Raw genomic sequence first — 21,366 nt, 5'->3', positions numbered from 1 at the left:
CTGATCTGACATTTCCAGATGAGAAGAGGTTAAACATTTTTCAATACAGAAGTGTAAAGTCAACACTGAACATTGACGTTGTCTGTTGATGTTGATGTAAAAGTTGATATTGTATCACCACCTTTAGTTTTAGGGATCGGTCGAGGTGGATAAGGTGAAACAGAGCTGCTTGTTGATCGATCAATCATGCTGTGAGAGTGAGTGTGCACTGAAGAGATGTGAGGGACTGCCTCGGCTCAGGTGAACAATAACAGCCCTCGTTTGGTGGGAAACAAAATCCCTCCTGTAGTATTCAGTTAGATCTGCAGAGCAACACTCACCACCAAATTTAACAGCAACTTTTGCCAATAACAGAGACACTATTTTTGGCACAAGACTGACCTGCCACTAAAACAATTTCTAAAGGGCCCAAACGTTTGAATAAGACCCCAAATTAAGGCTCAAACCAAATAAAAGCATCTTGGTTCATTCTTGTGGGGCGGCATCTGTAACTGTGGCTTCATACCTCCGCTATGCTACAAAGTCTTTCAGAGTTATGGGAGCATCCAGCTTTTCCCGCTATTTAACGACAGCAATTTCTCATGTAGGATTTAGTCCCTAGGGGAATGACTTATCTAAACGACATACACAAGGGTTGAAACAACCAAGACACAATCTGGTGCTTCCACTATCAGCCGAAATTTCAGTCTTCACCCCTCACTTTCCAAACCTCGAATCCAGAACACATTCTTTTCCCCACGCCACACGTCCTCGCATCTCGACAAGCAGAATTCGCCATAATCACGATTTTAGTTTGCATCACTCATTCCAGATCTCCCACCAAAGCCTCGCCTCGCACTACGTAAACCCTCTCTCTGCCTCCTTAGGTCCTGTCGTTCCCTTTTTTTAAACTTGAAGACCACAGTTTCAACCTCAGCTCTGTAAACTTCATAACTTCAGCCAGTGAAATGTGCACCAAATATATAGAAATAAAACTCTTCAATAATTTAAAATGTTAGAAAGTAAACTATTCAAATTCAAAATTGACATCAAACAACAGAGAGAAACAAAGGAACAGATTTTTGGGAGGGGATGGGGGCTGGGTGACGGTTAATAGCCACTGGTTAGCTTGCCTGCTAGCACAGGGAACACAACAGCATTGCAAAGTGAGCACTATCAGTTGACAGAACAGCCCATTTATATGTAATTATTCATCACATTTTTTTTTTTAGCCCGACCAACAGATTTTTGCCAAAAGGAGCGACGTCTTTTTTTGAAGTAACACAGGTAAAAGACCAAGTAAGAGAAAAGTGAAAGCAGGGTTGACAGGAGCGATGCGTGGAATGGTCCAGCCTTCATACCGCAGTGTCATTAGAGTCTATGTACAAATACTACTGTGTGTAAAAGATGCATGCATGTACACTGGAGGTGACCCTTCCAGAGGATTCTACACTAAGCCATTACAGATATCTCTCATGTCAGAGCTCGCAGTTCAAACCTCTCAATGCCATCAATCTTCCAACCAGCCAACCTCTGATATGAGGAGAGAGACGTTACAGAAAGAATGAAATGCTTCGTAAAATCGCCAACAACAAGTAATAAATTCACCTCTAATGAGAATAGTTAAGACATGATTATACTGTAAATTCTACGATGGAATGAAAGACCGTATCAACCCTGCTTTTCTGTGACAGAGATAAGGAGTGTGAGTGTTTGAACAGTGTGTATGTGTGTGTTTGTGAGCATTTATGTGTTTGAACAGGAGAGAGAGGGACGTAGGGAAAAGGAGGCAAACGGCTGAGAGCAGGCAGAGCCCAGAAGCAAACCCCCTACACCACCTTCACTCTCCCCCCACCCATCATTTTAAAGGACTGCCCCGGCCTTCTGTTGCCGGCTCTGCCGCCTCTTTTGCCCCTCTTTGCCCCGCCTCCTCTCCCGGCCCCGCCCTCTCTCAGGAAACCCCCTTCTACCGCTCACTGCTCATCCTCCCCAAACACATCGTTCTGTTTGCGTTTCATGTTCTCAAAGTCAAAGTCGCTCCCGGTCATACGTTTGTAGATGTCCTTGATGTCGTTGCAGGTGGTCTCAAAGTGGGTGGTGGCATCGTAGGACCTTGAGGCAAAGACCTGGGAAACATAAAACAAACAGACTTCAAATCAACGTCCATGCTAGCAGCTCTGTGAGGATGTGTTTAGGCGGAGCAATGCTTTGAGCTACATGCTAACATCAGCATGCTAACATGGCAATGCTAAACTGCTGGTGTAGGTTAAGCTCATCAGAATTTTCTTCCTCCATTAGAGTGTTAGCCTGTCCTGCCCTCCTCTGCTCTGATTGGCTAGTACTTGTCGCCTCAAATTTTGCCTTCAGGGCTTTTTGCCATGGAACTTTTTTTCCGTATTTCCCTGTGGGATCAATAAAGTACCTCTGATCCTCTGAGTGACAACATCGCTCTGTGTCCCATGTACAAGTTCATAATGGCTTTGTGCTTTTACAAAAAAAAAACAAGACGTAAAACTTCAACCATTTCACAGCACTAGCCACAAAGTTGGCTAGGTTAAGGAACCAAAACTGCTTCACTAGCTCCAAGACAAGATCACGATTTGTGTTAAATATTAAGTTAACTTTGACATTAGTATTCCCTTTGGACACGAAAACTGTTGGGTGGACCTTTTGGCTTTCCTAGCCAAGCACAAAATAGTCATTTCATCATCACAGTAAAGTAGGGAGGAAATTTAGCCTGTTAGCATGCTAACTTTGCTGATTAACATAACACTTAAAGTTCTTGGTTAAAAAAAGCCAGATAAAAGCGCTAGAGAATTTACCCTCTATCTGTAGCAGAATTTTATGGCAACCCAGTCAGTAGATGTTGAGCTATTTTACTCATAAAATGTAATATTAAACTTATAGATGTGCAAGAGGAGCGGTCAGGAGATCCTCAAAGTCATAAGGCTTCATCCTCTGGGGATCGTGAGTTTCCCTACAAAATTTAATGGCAATCTGTCCAATAGCTGTTGAGATATTTTAGTTAGGACCAAAGTGGATGATCAACTGAATGACACTGCCATCCATGGAGCAGCACCATTAGCATGCTAATAGCGAGCATGATTGATTTTTTCTTAGGCTAAAGCTTTTCATGGTCACAATGTCGTTTAGGAAAATTCTCTTACCTGGCTGTCAGTGCCGTCATCTGTGGGCTCATAAAGATCACTTATAGCCACAAACCTGTCAAAGAAAAACTCGATTAACTCAAACCACTGCTAATTTTTTTGTTAAATCTCATCATAATGTTAATTAAATGCACGAAATGTTGAAATGCTGACTTTTGGTCGATGGGCTCCAGCAGCTCCAGGGCCGGCTCTATCTCAGCCTCGGGGTCGCTGGTTTCCACTGTGGTGCTGACGATGGCGATGTACTTCCCCTGGGCCGCCACATTGTGAGCATAGGAGATCATGCACACGTAGATGTCTGGAGAAAAGATTAAGTGGAGGACAAAGTCAAACCAGCTGTACCTTTAAAGCAAAGACTGTGTGTAAGAAGTGCACAAAGCTTCCTGGTGGGAAAAGTTTGAAGCTGCAATCTTTCTTATGGCCAGCAGGGGGCGGCTCAACTCTTGCAAAACAAAGTTAGATATGTGGACTAACATAACAATGAGTGACTAAATGTCGGCTATGTCCTCTTCTTAAGTACAGTCTATGCCTAAAAGATGCATTATGTGATTTCTGGCCACTTTTCTGGCCACTTGGGGGCAGTGCAGACAAGCTGTTACACAACGGCAACATATTGTCCCCTTAAAAGTTGCTTTAACAGATGTGTTTTTTACCAACAGATATGGAGCATCATTATCCTTTATTAAGAGACGTGTTCCTGGCCTGCAGGCTGTATTCATTCTCTCACGTTTGCTTTCTGTTTGTTACTTTGTAATTTTGTGCTGGGCAGATCACAAACAGCACATTTTTAGAGCTTTTTCTCACAAAAAAAATCTGCTTTGTCGAGACACAACCCCAAGAGAGCTGTAAAGTGAAACAGAACAGGACATTTGTCAGTAAACCAAAAATCTGACAGACTATTAGACTCTCTGTAGAGCGAAGGAGAACTGCTGAGTCATGTTGCTTTTTGGTTGTGAGTGACCCCCTCCACATACAAGTTGTCATGAGATCCATTGTTCATAGAAGAGGATTTAGGAATTAGGACTTGAGGAATCAAGAAACATGCTAGGAAGTCAATTTTCAGCATGAAATCAAATTATGAGCTAAGATTTAAAGGGGCCATATGTTTTAAATGGATATTCTCATATTTTGTTTCACATAATTCCAGAATTACATTTTTAAAAAGGTCGCCTCTGAAATGGGCCGTTCAGAACAGCTGCAGGTTTCTACGTCCGGCTGAAATCGACCAATCGTCATTCACCTCAGGCTGCCTTCTTGCACAAGCTTGTTGTCAAGTCATTGTCAATATTTCAGCTCTGGAGTGACAGTGCAGTGCAGCCGCTCCCCTAAATTGGGTCGCACACGTGGGGGAGCTGCTATGCGGTAACTCTAAATACTGTCGGCCTATTGTGGCTAAGGTCTGACCTTTGAATGGCAAAAACGTCTTGTTCGCTTCAGGAGGAAGGAGAGGCTCCAAAAATAAATAAATTAAAATATGTATAACATTTTTTAAACGAAACAAACTTGAAAAAAGTTATTCAGAAACACATTAGAATAATAGAAAACTGAATGCGACCTTTAAGTGCACTGTACCATTTAGCTGATTAGTTCAAAGAGTGACAATGATCCTCACCTGAGTTGCGGTTAACCTGGTTCTGAGGAATGATGATCTGGCAGGAGTTGGCGTCATTGGTGTTTTTGATGGGGTGGCTGAGGACGCAGATCAAACGGATCACCTGACCCGCCTTACGGACGCGGTCCGGGATGTAGCTGGGGTCGCAGATGAGCTGCTTGCAGCGAGCCACCTGCAGAAAGGAAGGAGACAGAAATATACATATTATATTAGTGAGTACATGAAATGATATTGTTAAATTTACACAGACAATTAATCAGCATGGTCGTACCTCGCCCTCAGACTTCACTCCAACCACGTGACCACCCTCCATCACGATCTCATCCACTGGTTTGTTCAGCATGTAGGTTCCTCCATAGATTGCACTCAATCTGAAAAGACAGTGAATATCATTTAATGAGGGTTCGTACTCCTTAAAAATTAAAGCTGTAATCTTCCAAGTAATATAACATTTTAGATAGAAATTGTATTAAACTACCTGGCAAATCCCTGCGGCAGCTCCCCCAGACCGTACAGGGGGTAGAGGTAGGGGCTCTTCCCATATCGTGCCAGCGATTCACTGTACAGCTTGATACGATTGATCGTCTCCAAACAGGGAACGTCAAGATAGCTGGAGGAGGAGAGAAAACAAAAAAAGGAGGATAATTAATCAGAAAATGTTTCTATATTATGATAACTCTAATTCTAGGCAGCCAAAAATGTAACATATTTGACAACAGGCAGTCAGTGTCTACTTAAAAGCTTTGTTAAACCTTCATTTAATCATATTTCCTGTGGTGACTATATGTTAACGTTATAAATGCATTGAAATTAAGCTAAATTAAGCTATCTAAGAGTCAATAACAGGTGTATATGTCTGACATTATGCAGCTGTTCTTACTCGTCTGTCCTGTAGAGGGCCAGGGCGTGGCCGGTGAAGTCAATGACATCCTGGCCGAGGTCAAACTTCTTGTAAACATCCCTCATCGTTGTGGTTTTGGGGTCCACACCCTCGAAGGTCTTGGGGTCATTCTCGTCAAAGTTGGCCACAAAGACTAAGAACTTCCTAAACCTTCGCTTCTCAAACATCCCCATCAGATCTGGAAACAAACAAAGACGTGATGTTGTACCGCTACACCCTTAATATCTTTGCTCATTTACTCTGATTAGACAGACTAGAGCTGCTTACTTGAAGCTAGCGCCTCAGTCTCAGTCGACGGCACCTTGTAGATCTTTCCTCCTTTGTAAACGAAGCTTCCCTCCACAACTTTAAAGTCCAGGTACCGTGTCACTTCTGTGTATAGCAGCATCTTCACAAGCTGACCTGCAACCACACGGACAAACACATTAAATATCATTATGGTCTTCAAGCTTCATCTATAAGTGATTAGTTAATTCCTTATTACAGGGACTTATCAGTAGTCCTAGTTGTCCATCTGTCTCCTCAGTAAATGATGATTGGTGCCAGAGACTTTTATTTTGAAAAAACATTCCTTTAAGCACAAAAGCAGGGATGTGGGACTGACCGTTGGCCATGAGAAACTTGGGGATGAGGTCCACGTTCCAGTCTCTTCCTCTGCCCATGGACTCCGGCGGGCTATCTGGAAGACTGAAGCGCTTGTACAGCTGTTGGAAAAGACCGGAAAGAGAAACATGAACATGACCTGAAATCTCTGAAGCTGAAGCGTTACAGAGCATAAGGCGGAGAGACAATAAAAAGAAAGAGCAGCTGCTCATGCACAATGGCACTGGAAGTAGAATGAGATGTAGTGAGGGATATAAAATATATTGATTGGTTTTATAGATCCGAGGAGCTCTTTACCTCCTCCAGGGGGGTGATGGAAGAGCTCTCGCCACCATAGTAGGGGTTCCTGTCCATGTGCAGGACCTTTTTCCCATTCACAGACATGATCCCGGACAGAATGCATTCCTTTATAAAACAGATATAACACCAAGTTGTATCATCAATAACGTAGCATCAAGTTAAAAATGAACTGACATCAAATAAAAGGAGGGAGGAAAGACAGATTTAATAGAAAACAACCGCAAATAGAGAGTTATGACAGGAGGCTGCAGGGAGGACAGAAGGAACAGAGTGCGCATGCGCGACTAGATTCACAGATGTACCTACTGTAATGATAATAATAATAACAATCATAATGCTAATGATGACGTGTTTTACTTTGAACAATATCTGGCTGACATTATCAAATCATAAAATACAAGTCATTACGGCTCTCCTCTGACAAAAGGTTATTTGATACCTCTTATAAAACTACTAAAATGTCGACTTTTATTCACGCGAAAACATAAAATAATACCATAGTAAATATACCAGGCCTACGTCTGCCGCATTGGGTGTGATAAGTCAGGGGAAATGCGGCAGGAGTAGCAGCAGAGAAAAGCTCAGTCATTTAATAAACCCGTGCTCAGGCCTGCGCAGACCTCAGGATGGAGGCCTGTCTATGCAAAGAGGACCATGACACTGTGGGGTTACGCCTAAAAGATGCTACAGGGTGTAACACAACACTGAACCGGCTATGAGAATAAAATAATAACTCAAAGAACATTGTTTGCTTTTCTTTGGTTGTACACCCATATTCATTGTTTAATTAGCGACATTTGTAAAGCGCATCTCATATCACAATTTTCTTATGTCACCAGCACAGGGATGCAGGAGGCTTTCACTTCTGGGCTAGGATACATGGAGGGAGGCGGGCCTGCACTCGTCTGCCTTAAATAATCACATGGAAGTAAAAATGTTTTTCCTTCCGTGCAAGACAAATGAAGCTCGACTACTTACTGTGAGTCCGGTGCCCAAAACGATCACATCATATTCCTCATCCATGTTGTATCACCGCCTCTCCCGTCTCGCCCTCTTTTTGCCTCAAGAAATGAAGGGTATTGAAGGAAATAATGCAAAGTGAGTCCACAAAAGCGGGGATTTGGCTCCCTTTCTCTGTCCGAGTGCTTCAAAACGGCTCGTTTAAAGTTAAATATTATGTATTAATCATTAGGCTTTAATGATCAATGGAATAAACTGTCCACACTGTCACCGGCGAGGACGACCAAAGATGGCCCTGTTCGTGGAGCACTCTAGAACAATGTTAGTGCGCGTCTGAAAATAGTGCGTATCCTCCTTCCCTCTCCCCATCCTGCCACACAATGGACTCAAACTGAATGGCTGCGTGTAATAGGACACCTCGCTCTGAGCTGCGAGCGATTAAACACACGCTTAGTTTCGCTTTAGAGTTTGTCTTGGAGTTTAATAATACTGTGCCATTTTGAAAACATTTTGTCACAAACTGTTCGTTCTCTATTTTCTTTTCTATCCTTCCTTTCCAGTTGTAGGCGCAGTGTTGCATGGATACAGTCAGTATCCCTCCGCCACCACAGCTGTGTAGATGGGAGTTGCTTTCGCTGACCGACCGCACGCAGGCCTTCTCAAAAGAGAAACTGAAGAAAACTTGACTTCAATTTTTGCTTATTTTCTTTAGTATTATATAGAGTGTTTTTATATGTATCATACGTGGATCTGACATGATAGCACGAGTAACAAAGTGTCAAATTTAAGAGTGTATCAGCACCATGGACAGTTGCAAGGTGTTCCTGTCATTCATGAACAATGCACAAAGTTCAGTTACACCATACACATCACATGTCTCTTTATGGCAAATTAATCATTATGAAACATAAAGAAGTTTATTGTCCTAACATATGCTCTGCTCAACGCTGCATGGAAGTACCAACTAGCCAATAACAAGCTTTAGTGTAACAGCTAATGCTAGCTGTGTCATGGCTGTGTCATGTCTGTGTCACGGCTGGGAAGACTATTCTTAAGTTGTTTAATGTGCACAGAACAAACAAGGAAAATCTGCAGTGTTTCGTGGTGTTATTAAAAAGGCAGTTGAGGGCAGGGCAGGCTGTAAGGATGGGAAGGCCATGAACGAGTTGGTTCCAAGAGCCGGCTCCTTTAAATGAAAGAGGGGAGGTGGCTTTAATTTTTCTTTTCTTACAAAAGTGTGTTTTTTTTGTAGATTAAAATAAATATATATATACAAAATACTAAACATAGAAACAAGAATAGAAATACAAATACGAGGTTTATACAACTGTTATACAAGTAGGAGTAAGTGACAAGAAAAAGTGATAAGTTTAGTTATTTATATTAATTAATATAAATAATACACCTGTACACATACTAGTCACAGGTCAAAATGTTGTTACATTTTAATTAGTTATGAAAATTAGTTGAGTTACAAAATCAAGAAGTGTTACTAGATGAAGAGATGTTTGGGGGCTGAAAGAACCGGTTCTTTTTTTCAGAGCCGAGCCAAATGATCCGGCTCACTGAACAGAGCCGGATCTCTCATCTCCAGCAGTCAGAATGAAAGAAGCAGGAAGTCCTTTCTTTCAACAGCCCCACTGCGCACATGACTGTCAGCTGGTCGGCGTCACGTGAGCAGAACTTTGCGGAAAAGTAAACGAAAATGGCAGGATCGAGGTGCCCGAGTCGACTGCGGTTAATGGCGTTTATTGCCTTTTTATTTGCCTTTTTCTCATCAGGAAGCTCCACCGCACAAGTGCCAGTTGTGATATGGTCCAGTGACGGGTAATATTACAATTTCTTACTCTTTTTAGAAGTTTGAGTTACTTTAAGAGTCAACTCTGGCCAGCTGTTTGTCATGCTAATGCTAACACTTGTAGCTAACTGTGTTTCTACTTTATCCAAATACGATTAGCTGGTCGGCCTAGCCAATATTCAAAGGCTAAAAATAAAATATGTGCCGTTTGAAGAGTGTTTCAGAAAGCTCACACTTTTTAAAACTATCGTCATGATTTTTAAAGCATTTTTAATTCACAGCTAAATTCTTGTAGCTCTAATACAATATATGAGTCTGTGATGCACTTAGTTAGCATCTGTGATCTTTACATATTTGAACTACATACTTTCGTTACTCAAAGTCATTTACACTAAAGGCAGTGAAACTGAGTTTTATTAAAGTAGCACAGCTCCTCAATAAGTAGTTCGCTGACATTAGACAGGGACAGCAGGCTGCTCATACAGAGGGTAAATGTGAAAGTGTACTACTGTTAGATATAAGGTTTAGGCACAGGGAGGACAGGGCCTGTGAGGACTTCACAACTAGGTGAGGGTTTTAAGAAAGCTGTGACCAGATGGGGGCAACTTGAAAGATGTATCTTTACTATATTATGTTATGACAGCTTTCCATTTTAAGTGAATGTAACTTTAATTTACTTTCAAGGTGCATACAAACACTAGAAGAAACTTTGATGTATACCATTGTTCAGTTGGCCATAGAGCGGATTTTACTATTTGGCCATCGCAGCTAAATGTGAATGAGAAATTGCATTTTTTAAAAAAATTAAAAATGCAGTTTCCGACACAATCCCCATGTTTTACTGTCGTTACTGAACAGTAATAAAAAAAAAACATGTTGTTTTTGTGGAAGTGATCCACATTTATTACTGAGTAACTTTATTAATGTTTGACACAAGTCTTTTAGAATTTAGATTTTAAAAAAATCCTTAACTCAGATTAAAATAGATGAAACCTCAGGAAGAGCAACATAGGAGGGATCCCTCTCCCAGGATGGATAGACATGCAGTACATGTCATGTGTACAGATTAAACCTACAGTTAATACACGGTAAATCCAAATTATGGAGGATTATTATTAAGGACTAACAAAGGGCGTTGCTGCACTCTTCATACACCTGCTGCACTGTTTTAGAAATGTGTCAAAGCAATTAACAATGCTTGAATTAGATGTCATCATTTGTCTTTGTCTATCCTGCATGATTAGATTACCAGCGCTGGCCCCCCCTGCAGCTGGTCACATCACCTCCAATGACCAGCTGACTGCCTACCTCACCTCTGCCTTTGGCTCTGGGCCCCACACTGTGCTGCTGTTCCTGCAGGACAAGGTCAGTCTCTGCAGCAAACATGGGTACAGCATGTAACTGTCACAGAGTGGATTGTAGTGTTGAGGAGAAGAACAGGAAAAGCTCGACCCCTGGATATTTTAGTTGTGTAAATCGGGGTTGTAATGAGTCATGTGTAGTAGTAGCACTGCAGTCACCATGTGACCCTGTGTAGCAGACCTCTCATTCTGGTGTGACAATGAGCTCTGGCATTACTTCCCCTTTCACAGTTCCTCTTTAACCCATCTTTAGGATCTGTTCTCTCTGGTTGAGCGCAATTAACTGATTAATTTCTTTGATTGATGTTTATGTTGTACTGTTTTTGCAATGCATGAAGAGACATATTTTCCTACTTCTCTGCTCATGTAGTTAATTTGTCGTTATTTGTGTTCAGTTAAGCAAAGATGACTTCACAGTCTTTGGCGGAGTCTTTGGAAACAAGCAGGATAGCGCCTTTCAAAACCTTGAGGTAGGTTTGTATGACTTAAACATTACTCCTAAATGAAGCTGGTTTTGTCAGACTAACAGTGATAATTCTTTCCACTCCCTCCTCTCCAGGCTGCACTGCAGTCTTCCTCCTCTTCACTGACGCTTCCTGCTTTAGAGTGGTCGGGCTCCTCTGCCATCCCGGCTCTGCTGCAGGAGAAGCTCGGTGTCTCGCCCGTTCTTGTAGACGCAGACACTCTGTCACATCTCAGCATCAACTCGTCTGTCAGCAATCTACTGCTCATCAATCTGCCATATTGTACCAGGTAAAACTTGTCTGCTACAATCTCCAGCTTATCAGTAAATAGAAGTATAATTTCTTTTGTTTTTGACCAGGTGAATAAATACATTTTTACTGTTTTTTATAGCTCACACAAGTCTTGCAAGGAAGTTCTACATGACAACGGTAGGTTATGATTTCTGCAGAATTTATTAGTGAAAAGTTGCCAGCATTTTGGTCACTGAATATTTCTTATCATGTACCAAGTTTTGACTTGGGCAATGAGTTGCTCATCTGTATTTCGCTTTTCAACAGATGATATTATCGGGACGGTTCTGAGTATCATGAAAGCCAAAGACATCCAGTACACTGCGATTTACACAGGATCCCAGCCGTCACGAGTAAGATATTCTGTCTAGCACGCATAAAATTTGCCTCGTGTACTAGAACATCATATACTTTAAAGTCAAACATTCAGGTCGTATCCATAAATAAAGAATTATAACATATATTTTATTTACTCATCTCTGCAGGTGATTTCAGAAACATCCCTGTCTGAACAGCCTGTGGGGCGCTCATTGCTTCAAGTAGCTGCACAAGATGTCAAACCTCCAATCATGTTCAATACAACTGGAGGCCCTTGCATAATGCTTTGGGCTCAGAATCTCAACATCAGCCTCTCCAGCACTGCCGCTTGGATCGATCTTGCTGCAGAAACACCCACATTTACAGGATCAATGTGCAACAACAGTTTCTCACTGTGAGTTGGCCCCCATGTCGCTGTTTTGTGCATTTTGTCAAGAGAACCAGAGTTTTGTGTCATTTAAGTGAATAAATGTTTTCTTCTTTTCTCACTTTAGGCTCGCCCTAAACTATGCAACAGGCCACAAACTAAGGTAAGGCAATAAATGGTGAATGTAAAGGAATAGTACAGCACTTTAAGACCCACTCCGTAAAGTTTTTAATGTGGTGTTCTTCATGTGCTATAAGACGTATCGGGGACAACATGAGCAGTCATCTCCATGGCTGGGCCTGTCTGCTTTTAAACTGCAGTGTACCAAGGACAGGCTGAACAACACGTTTTCAGGTTGGCAGGTTTGAGACGTCACAAACCTAAGGAGCCAATCCCGTTAATGGACGGGGTGATGCTATGCATATCATTATATGAAACCTATGGCAACCACTTCGGCGATGCACGAGCCAGCTGTAACCGTCATCGTGTTTTTTTGCAAACTGACTACTAACGTTAACGTTACTACTGATAATTACTACATTTTAAACTAAGTTTCAACAAGTTGCCACTGAACAATAGCAGAGATGTTTTTTAGCTTAGCTTCACACAAATACTGGAAACAGGGGGAAAGAGATGTCCCCTAAAGCTCTCTAGTTAGCCTGTTATACCTGACGTGTTTTTGGTGTGATGAAAAAGGTCTATGAAGAGCTTAAAGGTGCAAATCCCAAAATGTTTAATCTGTTTTTCGATTGCTGTTCAAATCTTAGTGTTTCTCATTCTGTGATTTTTTTCGGACTCAATAAGCTTCGTCTTTAGAAGTGTGTTTTTGTTTTTTATTACTTTGAGTTTACCACTCAAAAATGAGCTGATCTATTTCATCATGTTTTTGGGCCGTCAATCTTTGACCTTTGGTCTGTCTGACTCTTCAATATTTTTACCTCAAGAAGCCAAGACTTTCAGAAAAACAATAAATGCATGTCAGTGTTCCTGCTATAAATACGTGTATTTTACAATGATGTGTTATGGCTAAGAAACCCTCTTCTGTTTTTCAGCTTTTTCATGAGTCAACGGTTCTATCCCGTGTCTGCACGGAACTGGTTCACCCTGGACTCTGTGCAGCTGCAGATTAACAATCTCACTGCGTCTTTCATTGGGAGCCGAAGCATCTACGCCCCCGCAGAGTACTCCTTCCACTGCCAGTCCGTCAGGAGCTTTGGAGAGATTCTGCTTGTGCCGAACACCACCAACGGCAACGCATCGCAGTGGAGGCTCAATTTTGCCGACTTCCAGGTACAACTTTATGCCTCATTTTACATCCTGCTACTCAATGTTTTTACAGCAAACAGTGCATCAGATATTTTCTTAATAGGGAGAGTTTTTATAATGATCAGGTGCCTGGCAAGTCTTACTATTCTTCATTGAGGTTAATATGCTTGTCTTTTTACGATGCAGATTCAGGGCTTCAGTTTAGCCAACAAAACGGAATTCGCCTACGCCAACGACTGTGCGGGCTTCTTCACCGCAGGGATTTGGATGGGGCTGATAACGACGCTGCTCATGCTGTTAATTTTCGTCTACGGCCTGCACATGATCATGCAGCTAAACACCATGGATCGTTTCGATGACCCCAAAGGTCCATCGATTTCAGTGCCTCAGGTGGAGTGAGGCGCTCCCAAACACACGCACTCCTCAGTCCTTCAGTGCCTCCTAGAAAAGTCCCTCTTTGTCAAGATGCTTTTGTATATTTTGGCCCTTTTTCTCTGACGTTCCCTCTGATTTTCTTCCTGTAGTTTTCTTTCCTGAATCCCTCCACAGCTGTCTTTAGGATACAGTTTTCTTGCAGGGGACATTCCATTTCATATCTTCATCTGCAAGTGCCAAAACAGATGCCCTTTTTGTATGCATTAAATTGAGTGAGCATGTGCTAAAGATGTTTTGACCAGACGGAGTGGAAATTTTCCCTAAAAAAATAATTTGCATTAATATCTCTTACTAGAGAATGCCTTCTGTGCCAACATGAATGTGTCGCTGGATGCTGTAGGGCCGTGTCTGACCTCAGTTTTTATGGTTTCCAAATGAACTGTAATTTAAATACTACTGGTGATAAAAGAAGTGCCTGTATAAAGATTATATTGCTGTTTATGAGTGTGCTCAGAAATGTTTCTGTTTGGAATGGCCTTACAAAAGTATGCTAATACTTTCGCTAGCATATATAGTTAGTTCAGTTTTAACTCCTCCAAAGATTTATCCCTCTCAAGTGCCACCATTTTGATCTGATTTTTTTTCCAAGTAATTTATTTGTATAAAAAAAAAGACTTCCTTTGCTTATCTGTCTCATAAAGTTTACCACATGCTTTAGGTTCATCAAGGAATGAATTAATGAGTGCCTCAGTTCTGCGTTTGTCAAGCTTGTGAATGTTGCCATAATGTTGTCTTCAATTTAAAATAAAGACTTGTAAATTGTGATAAAGTTTCGTTGTTGAACGTTTTGAATTCAAAGAACCAAGTAATCTCTAGCACCCAGAAGTAAATCCCACTAAATTGCCTTATTTATGTTCAACCTTTGTTGCCATAGCTGCGTCAAAACAAGATGACGTCATGACAACTGGCGACGACGCTAACGGTTAGCCAGCGTGTCTTGTCTTTTTTCGTTTCTTATTTGCCCACAAGTTGTTTCCAACATGACAACAGCTCCTTTTCAGAGAATATGTTTTGGCAGCTCTCAGGAGAGGAAACTCTTACCCCTCCATTATGCGCCAGACCGACTGGGAAACCAAATGTCCCGACAGGAAGCGCCAAACATCGGTCCTGGCTGCTACGACAACCATGAGGTTCGTCTCGTTAATTGACCCTGAGTGGTGTTGGTTAAATTCTGTTTTTTTCCCAGCAACAGTTTTCTACCATATATATCATTACATTCAATGTGCAACTAAACCTTTATAATACACAACAAGACTGAAGAAAAAGTAGTTTTCACCTGTTATTTGACATGAAGACTAAATCTTTCCATTTCCTCCACAGTTTGGCAGCATACTGTACAACTTACAGAAGACACCAGGGAGTACGAGAGGATATGCTCTCTCTGCAAGGACTGAAGCACGGTTTCCGACCAGTGGAAAGGTACATGAACCAAAATTACTACACAAGCTATTCTCCGTATCAACCAAGTAGGCCACTGACAGCACATTTAATTTGAATCTTGAACATGTTTCTACACTTGTAATTTAGCTTTTTTTTGGTACAGAACATATGAGTGTTTTTTTTTTTTTCTGGAAAGAATGTAATAGTCGTCAATGAATGTCATTGTTTACTTTGGTATTTTTATGCAAAACAAAGACGATGAATTGTTTTTTTATATAGTTTTATAATAATTTTTAAAGGTAAATTTTCTGTAAACAAATGAGACTTTTTTAAGTAAATAATTCAATCTTATCATAGGCTTTAATAAACTAAAAAAGGACAATGTTTAAAGCATTACTTTAATAAAATAATTTAATACAATTTTTATCATGTTTTTTTGTTCCCTGTTATAGTTTGCTGGTTGGAATAAATATAATGTGTTTAAACTTTTTTTTTTTTTTATTCAACAATTTTTCATAAATGTTTATTTGCCACAGAAGTGTTACTCACATTTTTGTGATCCCAGCTCAAGAATTAAAACTTCCTAATAAATTGTGAATTCAAACTAAAGGTGACAAGTTTAGAGTGGGGATTTACATGGACTGAGTAAGGACGTTATTATGCTGCATCATGGGAATTGTAGTAGCTTGACCAATTATTAAGGACATCTTTGCAACTGCTTTGATTTTACTATGATTTAAGAAAGACTTTCTCTTGTCTCTATCTTCAGACAGTGACCCCGTCCCCACAGAAGTACCAGCCAGATCAGAGCTGGTCCAGACTCCCCCCTCCTGGAAAAACACCTTTCAACTCAACTACACAGAGGTTTAACAACACATCGGGTACAGCTGAGTGCAGTCCAGGGTGAGACACACAGAGAGAGAGAGAGAAGTCTAATCTAATTTTATAATGCTGAAGTGAAACTGACAGATGTTATTTTGCGATCCAGCCCGGGGACCTACGCCTATGATGCAGTGACAAACAGGAAAGTGGAATGGCCAATGTGCTTTGGGAGCCCGGACTGGTCCAGACTGCCTCAGCTGGAGAAGAAGTCACATAGGGTGAAGGTGGGTGCCCTCTGATTTTGACTCCTAAATTTAAAAAATAAAACTAGGGATACAAAAACAAATCTGGACCAGATAACATTCAGAGTGCAGGCTGGTTCAATGACTTGATCCAAAGGCAGCTGAGTGTCGGTAATACAAAACTTTTTCTGATCTTCTTAGATAAGTGAGCTTATTCAGTCTGGCTTCCTCAGGACTACTCAACATATTAGGAAATATGCTTATTTGCTTTCTTGCCAACATTTAAACGGTGGGATGGACACTGCTGTAATATCCGTCTCTTATATACTTACATGCTACAACCAGCTTAGCATGAAGACTGGAAACGATGGGAGGTTAGCCTGACTTGGTCTTTCAAAAGTAATCAAATCTCCCTTTAAGTTCTTCTTAACCTCACTAATTAAAACATATCTTGTTTTTTAAATTCATATAGAATGTGTTAAAATGTGTTTAAATCTTTAGAGAAAACAACACAAGTGCATTTCCCAAAATGTCTAAAAATACCTTTAAAAAAAGTGTGACATTCAGATAAGAAAACTTGGAGTTGTAACAGTTTTCCTGACCCACCTTGAAGAAATACATGATTTTCTCATAAGAGTTCAATTTGGTTGGATGAGTTTCTAGTCTCTATAGTACAACACAGCAACATCTAATGGTCTTTTGTTTTTCTTCAGCTCGCCAGTGAAAAGGAGTTCCTGAAGCACCGGAGCAGAGTGGCCTACCTGAGTTTGTACTATTAACTCTAAAGCTGATGCATGAAAACCTTTCAGGGTGCCTTTATTGTATAATTTTCCTGAGCTTCTACTGTCAACAGAACAACAACACAAAACATTTTCATTTACTGGAAAGAAACTTATATTTCTTTATTCACAAGATGACCAGATTCCTGTTTGTTTTGTATTTCACTATGATGTTCCTTACAAAGTGATGTTACACAAGTTTTAAACTAAGAGAGTGCTTGCTGAAAAAATGACGCAACAAAAAAAATATCTTCAATAGAAGTCATTATACAAAAAACCAACAGCAGTAATGGTTCCAGCATAGAGGAAAGAGCAGCTGCTGGTCTTTGCTGCTCCTCTGTGTGGAGGGAATCACTGACTGCTGAAAGAACAAACCACTGTTGCAAATAAGAGTCTGTGGGTTCAGGTGGTTCATTTCTTCCTCCTCACTTTGGGTTTCTTTACTGGCCGGAGGTACGGGTTGTCGATCACGTTGTCCTCGCTGGCCTTTGCTGAGGGAACGACGCCGCTGGGAGGAAGCATGGAGTTCTCTTTGTCGGCTCCTGGATCATCCTGAATGATGGAAACCAAACAAGCCATCAATGTAGCAACCTCTGCCATACTTTTGTGTCTTCAGTTCAGATTTAGATTACAATGCTAAAACTTAATGTCACTGTCCTGGTTTCATACACCTGGAGCACTACTTAGTTTGCATTGTTAAAACATTCATGAAGAATATACAAATGCTCAATTGTGAGCATCTCCAGTGGCGTAAAAGGAGTTTGGATGTCTGAATTTCCTGTAACATTATCAAAACAAAAAATGAACCCAGGATTTTGTAGAAATCATGTGAACTGAAACAAAGACACTTTCTCCAAACCCTCATTGATGCTTGCACGAAACAAGTGTAACTAAATACGAAAATCCAACCTTGAAATGCTGTAAATACGGTCATAAAACTGGACCTTTCAGCTGCAAGGATTTCTGCTAATCTTTGAGGGACTTTTTTCTTACACACCAATTAGTAATAACCTCAGGGTAGTATTTTCATTCTCTCCTCTAACCCCCCCAGAGATGCTATTTAAACTGATGACCTTAAGAGGATAAGTTAAAACCAGAGGATGAGATCATGCTGTTCTGGAAGGGATTGCCGAGACAATTTACCAAATAATATAATCCTTTTGAAAGAATTACATGATGAAAGTTAAATCATGGCCAGAATTCCAAGGGAAAATGTTCCAGGAAAATTCTAAATCTTCTTCTTCTAAAGACCCAAATACAAACAGACACTGGGCAATTTCCAGCAGTGAAGACTTACAGTGATGATGTTTCCTGCTGTGTTCTCGCTGTCAGTCTGGTCGTCCTGCTCTGACGAGTCCGTCTCCTCCAGACTCTGCAGCTCCAGCTCTGAGGGCAGGAGGGCGCTGAGATATGGGATGGTGCTCGGTCGTGCTGCAATCACTGAAAACAAAGTCAAAGGGATTAACACTCATGTACATACAGCGACTTTTCCGTAGCGCAACAGGCAGGCAAACAGGAAGAAAGACCAACATGACTGCACAAACAACATATTACAACCAAATTCTGAAATAAAAGGTCCACTTGGCTTTGTAACTCACATGGGAAGGCAGTAACGTCATCTTTGAAGAGGCTCTGAGTTTCTCCGGTCTTGGCCATGAAGCGTGTTAGTGCTCTCTCGACGTCTCTCCTCTGGCTCGCCGCCTTCTCTCTCACCACCTGGTAGTCTGACACAGGCTCTCTGAAGGTCTGAGAGTAGAAAAGGAAACACCTTAAAAGTTGTATGCTACACACAATAAAGGCCTTGCAAGTTGATGCCTGTTTAAAAAGGTGAGACTAAAAGGTGTTTCCATGTCACTCTGGGAAAATCAACATAGTGGATTCTGTTTTTTCTTTCAAACTGAATTGGTAATAAAGACAAGTTATTTAAGGGTTTGCCAATGTATCGACCAAAAACAGGTCTGACTCACTGGTGTTTTGATGTAGGTGTGAGGGTCGGGAAACTCTGGGAAGTGGCCTGGGATGTGAGCTGGATGTGTGCGTTTCTGTCCAGCTGACAGTGCTCTGGGAGTCACAGGAGGGTTTGTCACTGGAGCTGAAATTCAATCCAAACACAGAGAAAAAAATGAAGTTCACAGCTTTCATAAAAGTACCTGTTCAGTAGCCATACAAGTTTCTACTTACGGGCAGTTATAACCATCCTCTGTGATCGCTTGGCGTACACAGGCAGAGTGTCAGCATTGAAACCTGCAGTGACATGAACAGATTAAATGATGACTTTTAACTACCTTGTGTCAGCAATGTATATTCATACCTTGGTGTCCTTCAGTACTTACCCATTTCAATGAGTGTGACCACTGTGTCTGACAGGGTTGGGATGCTTCTGGCTGTGTGTTCACAGTAAGCTTTAGCACAACGACCTATTTCACTTATATCTGGGGAAAAAAGGGACAAAACATAGTGTTCACAAGTGTCTCCTTATGATGCTAAACAGTTTGTTTATATAAGAAATGTAACAAAATAAACACATCATAAGTGGATAGAGGCTTCTATAGGATTCATACTTACAGCTCTGCATCATCTCAGTGAGCGTCTCCACTGCTGCCTTCTCTGCGCTCTCAAAGCCACACTCTGTCAGGAGGGCACTGACAACAACCTGCAGGGTGCGACGCCGGGCCAGGTGGTAGTTCTCTGCAGGGCTGGTAGCTGCTTTACTGCCACTCCCACGCTGAAAGCACAATCAAGACATAGATTTGATTGTTTATACTCACTGGCAAAATTGTCCCTTAAGCTTTCATGCTGATACAACCTTTGAATTCATTGAACAGAATAGTATTTGCAACTTAGAAACTTAGGAAAAGATATCAGAAACTAATCAACGTAAGGAAGCTGGCTCATTGAAGTACGAAAGTCACAAACTTAACATTGAGCCAGGTAGCACAAAGCCCTGAGAACTACCTAAAAGATTGTAATGATGAAAACATCAACCCAGGATGATCGAAACCAGCAGAAAACATTCTTAGTTGCAAGGTTTGTTTTAACCTATCTATGTTCGGCGTTATTGTCCTTATTTTTTTTAGCTTTAAAAAAAAAACAGGATCAGCTATCTTGTATGTATATATTTCAACATTAAAGCCGAACCTGATTCTAATGTAATTTAGTTTACAGGCTTAATTTAGCACATGTGCACATTGGCAGGTGCAACGTAAACGATACAAAGTACAGGCAAATGTGCCCCAATTTGGAACTGTACAATACATTACGGGCCATTCAAATAAATAGCCGGTAAGATAGTGATACAGTATGTACAGAAATATGCAACAACATACAAATGTATTAACTAAAATCACACTAACATGTGCCCATACAGGGAATTTTTCCTAATAATTTTAAGTCATATGAATAATTTAAACGGTGACTAAGCTAACCTTAGAGTTTGTAAAGAAGCACAGCAAGTTCATACTTGATTCAGAAGAAGTTGCTTTAGGTTATTTATTTGTCCTTGTGGGGCATTTTCAGTAAACTGGTCTGACTGCTAGCTTAACATGGCTACATCCCGCTAATGACGGTGAGTATAAAAACCTTCTCTTACCCCTCCTACATTCAGTGAACCTCCCGACGCCACCGCAGGATCTGCCATTTTTAATTATTTGTACTATACTCGTTGGATTAAACTGTTTTTTAACGCTGTAATGACTATAACTGTATTTAATCCGAACGGCCGTTTGGCCGCCGTTAGTAAACACGGTGTAAATTCATGTCGTCACTTCCGTCACCCAGCCGGATGTTGGAAATAATAAGCACTGCTCTTACTGCTCCCATCTAGTGGTTTCATGTAGAATTACAACTGCCGGATTTTCAACGTGTCAACCTGTTATCTCGATGTAGATGACTGGGAAATGCTAGTGCTAAAATACAGCGTACAACGACATGAGAATCAAGAAACGGACAGATCTGAATGCGCAGATTAATTTCCACTTATTAGTGATAGATTTAGTGTAGGGCTATATTATACATTAATTGGTCACATAGCAGAGAAAATAATCAAATATGAGATGTTTTAATGCAGTTTTGTCTAATGGTCCCCAAAACGTATTTTTTTCTTAATTAACAAATGCATGTCTTGTAATTATAAAAACACCTATTTAAAGAACTTTCTTACAGCAACATGCACAAAGGGCGTTATAAAAGTTAAAATCATTACCTCATTTGCTGGCTGAAAATAGCTTTATTTAAATGCAGATTCATGAACTCACACAAACTCTATTTTCACCAGCACATTCCTCAAGTCAAGTATTTCCTGCCCAGCAGTCTGATATTTCTG

At 40.9% G+C, this 21,366-nt stretch overlaps 4 protein-coding genes across 4 annotated transcripts; 2 read left to right on the top strand and 2 right to left on the bottom strand.

Moving 5' to 3' along the window:
* Positions 1–1,876: 1,876 nt before the first annotated feature.
* gdi1 (GDP dissociation inhibitor 1) lies at positions 1,877–7,818 on the bottom strand. The gene is made up of 11 exons (XM_069660369.1): positions 7,541–7,818; positions 6,560–6,667; positions 6,264–6,363; positions 5,927–6,061; positions 5,639–5,837; positions 5,237–5,368; positions 5,030–5,129; positions 4,759–4,930; positions 3,300–3,444; positions 3,147–3,201; positions 1,877–2,105 (listed from the first exon to the last, which is right to left on the bottom strand). Exons 1-11 carry the CDS (start codon positions 7,583–7,585, stop codon positions 1,953–1,955), a joined length of 1,344 nt encoding a protein of 447 aa, XP_069516470.1. The 5' UTR covers positions 7,586–7,818; the 3' UTR covers positions 1,877–1,952.
* Positions 7,819–9,222: 1,404 nt separating this feature from the next.
* atp6ap1b (ATPase H+ transporting accessory protein 1b) lies at positions 9,223–14,575 on the top strand. Its single transcript, XM_069660259.1, has 10 exons — positions 9,223–9,349; positions 10,565–10,685; positions 11,077–11,151; positions 11,241–11,434; positions 11,537–11,574; positions 11,704–11,789; positions 11,922–12,148; positions 12,249–12,284; positions 13,174–13,411; positions 13,574–14,575. The coding sequence occupies exons 1-10, from the start codon at positions 9,228–9,230 to the stop codon at positions 13,784–13,786; spliced, it is 1,350 nt and encodes a 449-aa protein (XP_069516360.1). The 5' UTR covers positions 9,223–9,227; the 3' UTR covers positions 13,787–14,575.
* A 227-nt stretch (positions 14,576–14,802) lies between these two features.
* LOC138589850 (ciliary microtubule-associated protein 3) lies at positions 14,803–17,176 on the top strand. Its single transcript, XM_069660318.1, has 5 exons — positions 14,803–14,952; positions 15,143–15,241; positions 15,972–16,105; positions 16,191–16,308; positions 16,980–17,176. The coding sequence occupies exons 1-5, from the start codon at positions 14,803–14,805 to the stop codon at positions 17,043–17,045; spliced, it is 567 nt and encodes a 188-aa protein (XP_069516419.1). The 3' UTR covers positions 17,046–17,176.
* taf8 (TAF8 RNA polymerase II, TATA box binding protein (TBP)-associated factor) lies at positions 17,066–20,797 on the bottom strand. The gene is made up of 8 exons (XM_069660317.1): positions 20,635–20,797; positions 19,611–19,770; positions 19,379–19,477; positions 19,227–19,289; positions 19,013–19,137; positions 18,644–18,791; positions 18,343–18,485; positions 17,066–17,597 (listed from the first exon to the last, which is right to left on the bottom strand). Exons 1-8 carry the CDS (start codon positions 20,680–20,682, stop codon positions 17,457–17,459), a joined length of 927 nt encoding a protein of 308 aa, XP_069516418.1. The 5' UTR covers positions 20,683–20,797; the 3' UTR covers positions 17,066–17,456.
* Positions 20,798–21,366: the final 569 nt, after the last annotated feature.

Source organism: Semicossyphus pulcher, unplaced genomic scaffold (assembly GCF_022749685.1).
Source record: "Semicossyphus pulcher isolate SPU_LCO1_2020_fin unplaced genomic scaffold, fSemPul1.0.p SCAF_13, whole genome shotgun sequence".
In the NCBI taxonomy this organism is placed as follows: Eukaryota; Metazoa; Chordata; class Actinopteri; order Labriformes; family Labridae; genus Semicossyphus; species Semicossyphus pulcher.
The sequence above is the reverse complement of the archived record's forward strand: the minus strand, read 5'-3'. Positions and strand labels throughout refer to the sequence as shown.